Genomic DNA, 12,444 nt, shown 5'->3' on the forward strand with positions numbered 1-12,444 from the left:
TGCGTAAAGGCTACCCTACGAAGCACTAAAGGTAAATAAAATGCATTATTTATATGTTTTTTCAATGTTGAAAGGTTTGTTTCTTAGGAGGGACGCAGGGCGCTCAATACTTCTGACGAGCACTGTATGCTGTTTGCCACAAGGGAGTGGGAAGTAATTACATTTTGTGCAGTATTTTAGATAAGTGGGTGCATAAGAGATGTAGTGGAATTAGAGGTAGATTGCATGATAGTGCTGATTTCATGTATGCAGTGTGTAGGGCAGAGCATGTGGAGATTGTCAGGTGTAAAAGGATTGATCTTGCTGGTGGGTCTCTTGAGTTTTGATACCTGGGAAACATGTTACAGTAAAAGTCCAATTCTTCGTCATCCAATTCCCTGGCAAATCTGACATTTCGGCAGTTTTGAGAAATAGTCCCATTTACGAAAATCTCTGATCGTTCGGCAGAACTTCCGATTTTTTTCGTCCCCTCTACTGCTGGGGACTTCTTCCAGCAGTAGCAGACTCCAATCAACCCCTTCTATTGTACATATGTAAATAAGGAACCTACTATAAGTTTAGGGAAGTGCATGTGAACTTGTAGGCCTACTGTATCATTACATTTATATACAGTATGTTCACTAATTTCTTTATTTTTCATATTCATGTATAGTACTGTATTCATTACAGTATTGTACATTATCAAACAGTATACAGTACTCTCTCCAAACACATTTGTAATGATATGAGTAGTGATGATAATGTTCACCAAAACATATAAGGTACTGAGTGGGTAGGGTTTTTGATAATTTGGCAATTTTGATATTTCGGCACTTGCCTGGTCCCATAGATGCCGAAAAATAGGACTTCTACTGTATGTGCTGGAGGTGAGGCTGGAGCTAGAGTAAGGAGTGGTTGGAGGAAGTTCAGGAAGCTGTTGCCTCTCCTGACATTGAGAGGCTCTTCCTTTGTGGTGAGGGATCTTTGTGGGTGGTGTGTGTTGGGAGTGTAGTGCTATATGGTAGTGAGATCTGGACAGCAAAGGAAGAGGATATTCGTAGGCTCAAGTGCACAGCAGTGACATTTATTAGGTGAATGTGTAGTGTGCCCTTCAATGTGATGTCTGGGGGGGCTAGGTTTGTGATTGAGGAGTTGAAGGGAAAGATGGAACTGGAGTGTACTGGTGTTGTAATGAGGAGAGGTAGGTTGGGATGGCTTGGCCATGTGGAGAGGATCTATCTGTCTATCTATTGCCAGATGCCATAATCCCTTACGGGGTGGCCATTTGACTCTGAGTTATTTGTTTTACAGGGAGGGGCACTAACCCTCCACCAACCCACTTGACACGTAGGGAGCATGTGTGGTTTTGTTATATGGTTACCACCCAGTGTGTAAATGGTTTCTTGGCTTACAGGAAACCATTTGCCTTGTCACTCAATGTAAAGCCACCTGTAACAGAAAGAAAAGCAATAAGAAGTGACAGGGAAGATGGGAGAAATAGGAAGAGAGGAGGGCAGACACAGAAAAAGAATGATAAAAGCTAAGGAAGAAGAAGGCAGCACTATATGAAGTGAGTGGATGATGGTCGCCACCACCTATGACAATTGGGTGCAGAAGGTGTGAGCATCATGGGTGGTGTTGCACAGGACAGACCGAGGGAGACCAGAGTGGGGTCATAGTGTGACCTCAGGGATGGAGGACTAAATAGAGAGGCTGCCAGAGATTGAGCAGCATGGAGAACTACTATTAGGTGACTAAGGCCAGTGTATGCAAGCATCTTGGAGCCTATATAAATGATACAATACAATGTGAGGTTGGGGTTGAAAAATATACTGAGGTAGAAATTGAAATCCCCTCACTTTGTATTTGTGTGAGGACGTTATTTGCCCACCACCCAGCAGTGATGAGAAAGACATGTTATGGATCTCCCAACTTCATGTGAATGCAGAAATCTTGGCAAAGTTAATGATCAGGCCATTATCATACAGATTTAAGAGAAATAACATGGTGTTAATATGCTTTCAGAGCTTACTGTTAAAATATGGTTTGTTTTCCAGGAATCTCCAGCCCATGAGGACCTGCCCATGAGGGAGGGTGGCCACCACATGAGAGTACCACATGGGGAGGCCTGGGTAAGTGGGCCGTGAGTCATATCTGCGCATTGTTTTTAGATTTCTAGCTTGTTTAGTTTTTCTCAGTTCCTGTGTTGATTACCTTACAGAAATACATCTTGCATATATTCCATGTATTGTCTTCATGATATACAAGCCAAAAGGGATGGGAATGTCAGACTGGAAATCCTTACACCTTTGACTGGGATAAGGATACAGCAGCCATCACCCAGCTCTTTATGTTGTGATTTTGTAACTACCTGTTACAGAACGGGATGGAAAGAGATTATACTAGGGACTTTACTTTTCCTCTGATTTATATTCAACATGATGTTGATATCAATAATCCTTTTTCAGCAGTAAATATGGGAACTTAAGTTACCGGTACATTCTGGTAATGGTGATGTGTCGAGAAGGAAGTGCAGCAATTGTATTAATGTATATGACAAAGCAACTTCTGCTGTTGCAGCCTGCTTTTGTCACCCTTTGGGTGTAAATCAGTCAGGCATGATTGAGATGTAGACAATCATGTCTGATTAACCCTAACATTGTTATACTGTTGTTATGTATCATATTTGTTACAACTAGAAGATTTTTATTCAGCTTAGTAGGGTACTCATAGTGAAGGGATTAGCAAGTCTTCCATACCCATTATGTATGACTGTATTTTCCTGCTTTTGTTCTTGATAATTTAATCCATACTGGGCTGCAGACCTCATATAAAACACAGTGAAGGTCTGCACAGACCATGCTGTAACATGATATGAGATATAGTTTACACGGGTTATAAAACATTGACTCTGGGGAGGTAAACTACAAGGACTCAGCATGGGAGGCATTAAATCAGTTTATGGGAGACCCCTCATTATGTTGGGCAGTGGTACCCCAGATGGTTGACTGTCAGAATTCTGATTGCAGTGAACTTAGATGTGGACCCCAGCGACTTCCCTCACTGAGTGTACAGGATGTTGTTCGTATGAAAGAATAATGCTATATTTAGTTTTTGAATAAGTATTGGTTTAAAATACAACTAAAATCATTAGCATGTGGTAAAAATATCTCTTAAATTTTGTTTAGCTACTGATGTAAAATACATAAACAGTTATGATATAGCCTACCATTTTGCTTTATAGAATACAAAATGTGAGAAAACGTATCATACAGTCTAGTTTGATTTTAAAAGGCAGACAGGAAAGACAGCTGATCAGATGTGAAGCCATTATTTTTTCTTTTCTACTTATTTTTAATTTCAGTACTCTAGTTGCTCACGTTACTCAAAATAACATGTGTTTCATTGTATTAACCCTGCTCAGGTAGACATGGGTCTGTGAGACCCCCTCGTCCCATTGTCTAGTTCACTAACTTCTAAATACCCGGGAGCCCTGTTCTTCTCAGTGGCTTCCTAACTTTGTGTCTCCATGCAAGGGGTGAGGGAGTTACTTGAAGTTCTCTCTCAGTTTCCACAGTATAAGGGTGGTTTTATATGTTAAGGGTCTCTGAGACCCATGTCTACCAGAGGTGTGTGGGGTTTTTGTTCTCCCTGATTTCAAATAAAATTGCAGAGTCTGGCAACCCCTCTTCACACAATGAAGCACCATCCCATACCATGCTATGGGACCACTCAAGCAACCTTTCAGATTTTTTTAAACTTTCTTATAGGTCAAAATTTATTTGCTGTTTTTCTAGTCTTTTTTTATCAAAAATTTGTTAAAAATATAAAAAGACAAGAACAGTTCAACTTTTTTTTTACATGTTTGTGTTGCAGAAACATTAAATATGTTACTTTGTTTTCAGTATTGGAATAATGAAACATAAACATTTTTCCCAAATTTTTATATTTGTGGGTCTGAGATACTCACGTCTACCTTCTATGCAACACGGACCGACGTCTACCTGAGGAGGGTTAAATAACATGTTGTCAATGTAATATATTCAGTATTTGATACTGGTAACTTGGGAACAGTATTCTTGGGCTTGAAAGTATTGTGTGTAGCAAGCAGTACTGCAAATACTCAAATTGTTATATTAGTTTGCTGAAGTAGCAGGTTGAAGGAGAGGTATTGAAAATTGTTCAATTGGTTATGGGTGAACAGTATAATAGTGTTGTAGTGGTAATAATGCTAAAGTGAATGTCTTCACATATTGAGGGCTAAAATAGTTTGGATTCCCTCAGGGCTGCTGAAGGCTCTTATTACACAAGCAGCTGGTTGTGGTACCCACAGTCTCTGATTGGTTTCTCTTGATGAAGTTGTGCATTATTTCATTTTTTTCCCTTTAATTTCTAAATCCATTACTTACTTTCACAATGGCTAGCTCGCACAACTGAACTAATGATGAACCTTCCTCAAACTTGATGGAAAAATTTGATTTATTCATTCATTCATCATCTAATCCCTTGCTACTTGTCCATGAGAAGCGTAGGAGCCTGGGGCTAGGTAAGTTGGTCCTGACATTTAAGACGAGAGTGACCAGTGTGACTCATCCCTGAGTGGCATTACTTGAGCAGTAAACCCCAACCACCTCATGGATACAAACCTGCACCAGCTTAATCCGAATAGAGTGTCTTAATTACCCACTAAAACACCAGTCACCATAATTTGGTTATATGATTACCACCCAGCATAGTAAATGGTTTCCTGGTGTACAGGAAACCATTTGGCATGTCATTCATTATAGAGTCACATGTAGACAGAAGGAAAGGAAAGAATGAAGGAAGAGAGGAAAGGGCAGGCACCCGAGAGCAGCGCTACATCGAGTGAGTGGATGGTGAGTGCCCCCACCTACCACAGATGGAAAAATTACTATCAATTATTGTAATGGCATTAGCATACTGGTGGTGTTTCCGAGCATAGTGGTGGCAGTGATGGTAGTATAATTAACAGAGGTAATAATCATGATAACTATATCTTATTGTCAAGGGCACAAAACATTTGAGGGAGTGCCTATCTGGAATACCAGTAGCCTGCTAATAGTGGGCACTGAAGTGAGAATATTTTGAAAATGAGGAAATGGCCTGTTCAGTGAACTGAAAAATGATAGTGAAAATTGTTCGTTCAGAGTTAAATGAGCAGAAAATTACACACTCATTCTTCTTGTATACAGAATGCCCATACCCTGATTTCCGACACATTGATAACCGAAGATTTGCTAGACCAAACAAAAGAAATGGGGGAACATTCCCATAATCCAAACAGCCACCGATTCGCAAGTCTGAACACTCCACCCCTCCCTAAGTTTGAAACCAGCATGTCTGAATGGGATGTGATGGTGCACATGGCTCTCCCTGTCCTCTCTTCATCCCATCTCTTTCCCCCCATCCCTCCTTCATCCCCCACCACACTCAGCATTGCCAGTTATGTCTTCTTCTCCATTCCCCCATCCTCCCCTACCGCTGGTTGTCTAACTCCTCATTCCCCCACCCTCACCCACCCCAGCTTGTGTCCTGAGTGTGTGTGTGTGAGAGAGAGAGAGAGGGGGGGGGGTAATAGGGGAGTTTGGTTGTCTTGTCTCCCTCCAAGTCCCCCCACCCTCCTCCACACCTGCTTGCCTCCCTCCCCCACCCCTGCTTGTCTCCCTCCATGTCCTCCCACCCTCCCCCACCCCAGCTGGTCTCCTCCCCATCCCCCCAACCTTCCCCACCCCTGCCTGTCTCCCTTCCCATCCCCCCACCCTCCCTGACCCCTGCCTGCCTGGCCCATTCATCCACTCCACTCTCCCACACTCACTGCGTCCGTTGGCCTGAATACCTTCTGGCACGTGATGTTTGAAAATCTCATTTTTTAGCAGTAGCTAAAACAACTAATTAAAAATACAAACAGAAAGCCTCAGACCAGGACTGACCAAAAGGTGACGACTAAGGACCGAGCAAAGGACATGATATGGATGGCGACATGGAATGTAAGTGGTGCAAATGGTGAGGTGAAAGAGTGTTCAGGTGCTTGAGGATGCAAAAGTGGATGTATGTGGATTAACTGAAACTAAATGTAGAGGCGGGAGTGTGAGAGAATGGGAGTATGGATGGGAAATATGTGTGGGAGTAGGTGAGAATGAGAGGGCAAAAGCAGGAGTTTGTGTTGTGGTGAGTAACAAATGGAAGGAGAATATGAGAGAGTATGGATCAGTTGCCTCAAGGATTGTGTGGGTAAGATTGAAAGTTGGACTACAAATGTGGGCGATTGTGTGCATGTATGTGCCAACGCAAGATCATGCAAGCAGAGTGAGAGAAGAGTTCTGGACAAGTGTGGAAGCATGCATGGAAAAGTTTGAAAGGAACGAGAAGGTGTTGTTGATTGGCGATATGAATGGTAAAGTAGGGAATGTGAAGGTGGATGGAGTAGTTGGTGAGTGGGGTGTGCCTGCTGAGATAGATAAGAATGGCAGTGCTTTAGTGGACATATGTGCCAGGAGGGGATTGGTGATAGCCACTATCGTCTTCAGGCACAAAATGATCCTAAAGTATACAGGGTGAGTGTTGAGAAGGTGGGTGGTGAACTGAATGAACAGAAGGCAGTGATTGATTATGTGTGTGTGGATGAAAGGATCCAAAGGTGTGTAAGTGTAATACATACAAGACCATATAGAGGTTGGGGGAATGGACTTTCTGACCACCAGGTGGTGGTGGTGAGAATCAGGGTCCAAATGAAATGGGGAAATAGAAGAAGGGAAGGATGGGAGGAAGTAGTATATGCAAGGAGAGTGGAAAGGTTCTAAGAGGATGAGAAAAAGGCAGAATATAAGAGAGAAGTGAAAGAGCGATTGAGTAAATATGGATTGGAGCAAAAAGGGGATATGGAAGGTTTGCGCAAGATATTCACTGAAAAAATCTGTGCAGCATGTGAGGTGGTGTGTGGGGTGAAGTGAAGATGAAAGGGGTGCAGGGAACAACATGGTGGAGTGAAGAGGTGAGAGAGGCGGTGGCACAAAAGGAGAAAGCACATAGTGAGTGGATGAGAAACAGGTGTGGAAGAAGTTGGGAGATGGAAGAGAGGTGAAAAAATTAGTAAGAGAGAGTAAGAAGAGAGTGGGTGAGGAATTTGGAAGGAATTTGAGTGTCAAGTGGAGGGAATGTAAGAAAACGTTCTGGAAAGAGGTAAAGAGAGTTAGACAGGTTGGCAGTGAAGTCAGTAGGGGAGAGAAAGATAAAAATGGTTGATTACTAGTGGAGACTGGAGAAGAAGTGAGCAGATGGAGAGAACACTTTAATGAACTGTCGAACATAGGGAATGAAAGTAATGCGAGTATAAGTTGCTGGGGAGTGGCTGAGAGAAAGAGGGAGGTGAGAAGACAGGAAGAAATCAGTAGGATAGAAGTTGTGGAAGCATTGACGAAAGTCAAAATGGGGAAAGCCCCAGGAATTGATGGAGTGTGTGGTGAAATGCTGAAGCATGGGGGAGAGATAGTAGTAGAATGGATGTGGAAGATGTGCAGATTGGCGTGGGAGGAAGGTAAAGTCCCGGATGATTGGAAGTCAGGTTTAATTATTCCCTTGTACAAAGGGAAAGGGGAAAAGGAAGTGTGTGGTAATCACAGGGGCATTTGTCTTCTTAGTGTAATAGGAAAATTATACGGTAGGATACTTATTGACAGAGTTAGGGAAGTAACAGAGGAATTAATTGGAGAAGAACAGGGAGGCTTTAGGACGGGAATAGGTTGTGTAGATCAGATACTCATTCTTAGATCTTTAGTGAAAAAGTGTCTAGAGAAGAGAAAGAAATTGTATGTGGCCTTCATGGATTTGGAGAAAGCATATGACAGGGTGGATAGACAAGGATAATGAAATTATTAAGAATATATGGAGTAGATGGGAAGTTGCTGAATGCTGTGGAGAGTATGTATGAGGGTGCTAAGGCTGCTGTGCATGTGGATAGTGAACTGAGTGAGTTTTTCTATTTGAAGGTTGGGTTGAAACAGTGATGTGTCATGTCTCCATGGTTGTTCATTTTGTATATGGATGGGGTTATAAAAGAGATACAAGGTAGGGCAGTGGATGTTGGAGTGGCCCTAATGAGAAAGGGCAGTGTTTGGAAACTCCTTGTACTGTTGTTTGCAGATGATACTGAGTTGTTAAGTGAAGACGATGGGGAGCTGCAAGGTTTGGTGGATGAGTTTGGGAGAGTGTGATAGAAACGGAATCTAAAGGTGAATGTAGGGAAGAGTAAAGTTATGGTCTTCAAGAGAGGTGAAGTCAGTGAATATACAGCAAGGTTGGGTGATGAGGAAATGGAAAATTTGAGTACGTTTAAGTACTTGGGTAGTGTGATGAGTAAGGATGGAAGTTTGGAGGGTGAAGTGCTTGAAAGGGCACAACAGGGAAGAAAGGTTGCTGATTCCTTGAAGGCAGTGATAAGAAACAGGGAAGTGAGCATGGAAGTGAAAAAGTTACTGCATGACAGTATTGTGATACCAACTCTTACGTATGGAAGTGAAGCTTGGACGTTGTTGGAGGGACACAAGTCAAGAGTGAAAGTAGTGGAAAGTTATTTGAGAGGAGCGAATCACATGGAGAGACAGACTGACAAATGAGGATGTGAAGGAGCATTGTGGTGTGAATGTGGATGTGATAGGAAGCGTTAGGAGAAACACACTGGGGTGGTTTGGCCATGTGGAGAGGATGGAGAGTGAGAGACTGACGAAGAGAGCGTACAGTGCTTGTCAGAAGTATCAAGCGCCTATGGGAGGGCGCGCAATACTTTTGGCGAAGAAAGAATCACCCGTATTTGGTACTAAAAATTGAGCCAGAAGTTTGGGGCGCTAGCATAATGTCACAGCAGCTTGAGGCCTTACTGCGCACTGGTTGGCTCCCGCCTCAGCTGCCTACAGGCTGCGTGGGAGAGAGGAACTCCGCTGTGTCTCCCTCTCTTCTTGCGCCATTTTTTACCTAGTGTCCCGCAGCGTTTTAGCTTTCACCACTTTGTTATGACCCCTACCCGTGAAATTTTGAGTGAAATCATATCCCAGATCATTGCTCTAAAAGAGGCAGGCCACCCCACGAAGGAAATTAGTGAATTGGTTGGTGTGGCTCGATCGACAGTGCGTAGGTGGTGTGCCCATTTTCGAGTGGAAAATAGTGGTGACGTTCCCACAAAGAAACCGTGGTCTGGTAGGCCCAGGAAAACTTCCCCGAGGTCTGTTAATGTTTTAAAATGTTCAGTGGAGTCTAATCCTCATGTGAGTGCAAGGAAAATTAAGGAGAGCAACCCGGAAGTGTTTGGTGAGGTTTCTGTGTGCACAGTTTCTCGAAGAGTCTATGAACTTGGTTACACAAGTCACAGGCCTGTGACAAAGCCTCTTCTTACACGTTACCAGCGACTTCGTAGGCTTGCCTTTGCTAACAAGTACCTTAACTGGAGTGAGGACCAATGGTTGTCAGTGTTGTGGTCTGATGAGGCAATGTTTAGTGTTACCTGTAATCAAGGAGCACGGGTGTACCGGCGCAAAGGTAGTGACCCGCTTGACCCCCGTTACGTGGAGAGCACAGTTAAACACCCTGATTCACTCGTGGTATGGGCTTATTTCTCTAGTAAAGGTATGGGGAAGCTTGTTGTGCTTCCCAAGAACTGAAGAGTGAATCAGGACGTTTATCTTGAGCTTCTTTGTGATCATTTACCTTACTCCTTCGAGCTCACAGGTACACGAGTGTTTCAGCAGGACGGTGCACCTGCTCATAAAGCCAGATCGGTCATCAATTGGCTTTGTGACTGCAAGGTATCATTCATGAACGACTGGCCAGGCAATAGCCCAGACCTCAACCCGATAGAAAACCTCTGGTACCTCGTAAATCTCCAAGGGAAGGACGTGAGCTCTCTGCCTAAGCTGGAAGCAGCCATTCGTGACTCCTGGGAGAAAGTACCACTCCAGCACCTCAGGAACCTCGCCTTTTCACTTCCACGACGTCTCAGGTCCGTGAAGAAGCGTAAAGGATACCCTGCCGAGCATTAAAGGTTAATAAAATGCATTATTTATATGTTTTTTCAATGTTGAAAGGTTTGTCTCGTAGGAGGGACGGAGGGCGCTCGATGCTTCTGACGAGCACTGTATGTGAGTGAGGTGGTGGGGGAGAGGGGGAGGGGGAGACCAAGGATGAGATGGAGATGGAGTGGAGAGGTATATGAGAGAGGGGTGTGTGCACTGGGAGCAAGGCAATGAAGTGGCAGGGGACAGGGTGATATGGAGGTGATTTGTTTGCGGCCACCCCTTACGGGATTAAAGCATCTGGCAGTATATAGGTAGGTAGATAGCACTGTTTATGAGGATAATAACATTACCAATGGTGTTTCTGTGTCAGTCTGTATTGACTGAGTAAAGTGTATGAGATTTGGGTAATGGCCTGTAACGCATCTCACACTTCAGTATCTTATGGGGGAAATTGCTTTGATGTCCAACATAATCGTTGACTGAACACTCCCACTGGTACACAACACTGCTGGATATCAGGGTATGGGTGTATATTAAAAAGCTAGTATGCATGATAGGCCTGTGCACAGAATCAGTTGCAAATGTGAAAAATGGCAGTATGAAGTGACACAGTGAAATTAAATACACTCAATTTGAAGTCATATCCCTTAGAGCTGAAAACTGCCACAATAAATATTATTCCTTTGCATTAGGCTAGGTTTGTGGTAGGTGGGAGATGCCCATCATCCACTCACTCAATATAGGGATGCCTTATGGTCTCTACACTGAGTGACATGCCAGATGGTTTCCAGTACCCAGGAAACCATTTACAATGCTGGGTGGTAACTATATAACTGGGGTTTTTGGCTTGGCTAAATGTCCCCCAGATTCCCCTATCCAAAATCACCTAATCATGGTAGATGTTTCGGAGAGCCTCGGAGGTCCCATTACCTCCCAAAGGCCTCAACCAAATGGGCAGATTCTCATGGCCATGTGAAACGTCAGAGGTGTGAATGAGGAGAGCAAGAGGGTGGAAGTGGTGAAATTGCTCGAGAGTGTGAGATATGCCATGATGGCATTGTGTGAAACAGAGACGAAAGGGTGTGAAGTCGAGGAGTGAGAGGGTGTGAAATGTGTTAGATCGGCCATGAATGGGCTAGGAAGATCTATCTATCTATCTATCTATTGCCTGACGCCTCAATCCCGTTTGGGGTGGCCACAAACAAATCGCCTCCAAGTCGCCCTGTCCCCCGCCATTTCACTGCCCTGCTCCCAACTCACACCCCCCTCTCTCATATACCTCTCCACCCCATCCCTCCATCTCATCCTCGGTCTCCCCCTCCCTCTTCCACCCTCCACCTCACTCACATACACTCTCTTTGTCAGTCTTTCACCCTCCATCCTCTCCACATGGCCAAACCACCTCAGTGTGTTCCTCACAACGCTTCCTATCACATCCACATCCACACCACAACGTTCCTTTATATCCTCATTCGTCAGCCTGTCTCTCCACGTGACTCCACAGGCTCCTCTTAAATAACTCATTTCCACTGCTCTCACTCTTGACTTGTGTCAAGATGCAAGGAAGAATTTCCTTTGTTGATGAATGAGGTGTGGCAGAGTGGAATGAGAGGTTACAAATGTGTCAGCTTGAGATATGTGTATGTCTGGTTCAAATTTGAGAAAGTGAAAGTGGGAGTGATGGTAGCTTATGCACTGTGTGATGACAGGAGTGCGAGAGAGAAAGACAGGTTTTGGGACGAGCTGGTTGAAGCAGTAGAAGAAATGCCTAGGAGCTGTAAACTATCGCAATGGGCAATATGAATGGAAGAGTAGGCACTGGTCCTGAGGATGACATAATGGGTTTTAATGGAGTACCAGGAGAAAATGATATTGGGTAGCAACTGAAGGATGTGTGTCAGAAAAGGAGGTTGTGCATTTGTAACTTGCATTTCAAACATAAAGATGCACATAAATATACATGGTATAGAGGGAATGGGGATCGTGTTGAAAAGAACCTGATTGGTTACATGCTCATAGAGAGGTCGATACCGGGAATGGTTGCTGATACAAGGGCTGTGAGAGGACTATGTCGAGATCTATCAGATCATATGATTGTGGTATGCAAGATCAAGCCGAGAGGAGTGAGCTGGACCAGGAGAGGATAGGAGCAATCAGGGAGAAAGACTGAAAGTCGAGAAGCTGAGGATCAAAGAAATGGCAGATGAATTCAGAACCAAAGTAGAGGAGGAGTAGGAATCAGTGAAGTGGAATGAAATGGATCTGGACAGCTTGTGGAATGCACATAGGGACAGCTTAGTTAGGAATGCTAAAGCGGTTTGTAGTGTGGCAAGAGTAACAACAAAGAAGAAAGGTACGGCATGGTGGGATGAAGAGGTTAATAGAGCAGTGGAGGAAAAGAGGAAGACATGGCTAGAGTGGTTACAGGACAGGGGTTCAG

General features: G+C 43.9%; 1 protein-coding gene across 2 annotated transcripts in view; it reads left to right on the plus strand.

Annotated features, from left to right (window-relative positions):
* LOC145407010 (uncharacterized) overlaps positions 1 to 12,444 on the plus strand; it is a 198,544-nt gene that overhangs the window by 11,124 nt on the left and 174,976 nt on the right. For both annotated transcript variants that reach the window (XM_080278023.1, XM_080278024.1), the window contains exon 2: positions 2,037 to 2,111. In XM_080278023.1, the coding sequence (XP_080134149.1) occupies positions 2,037 to 2,111 (75 nt within the window). The remainder of the gene's footprint in view (positions 1 to 2,036; positions 2,112 to 12,444) is intronic.

The sequence above is a fragment of the Coenobita brevimanus genome, chromosome 72 (assembly GCF_032717465.1).
Source record: "Coenobita brevimanus isolate Jiangsu-jjx chromosome 72, ASM3271746v2, whole genome shotgun sequence".
Classification (NCBI taxonomy): domain Eukaryota; kingdom Metazoa; phylum Arthropoda; class Malacostraca; order Decapoda; family Coenobitidae; genus Coenobita; species Coenobita brevimanus.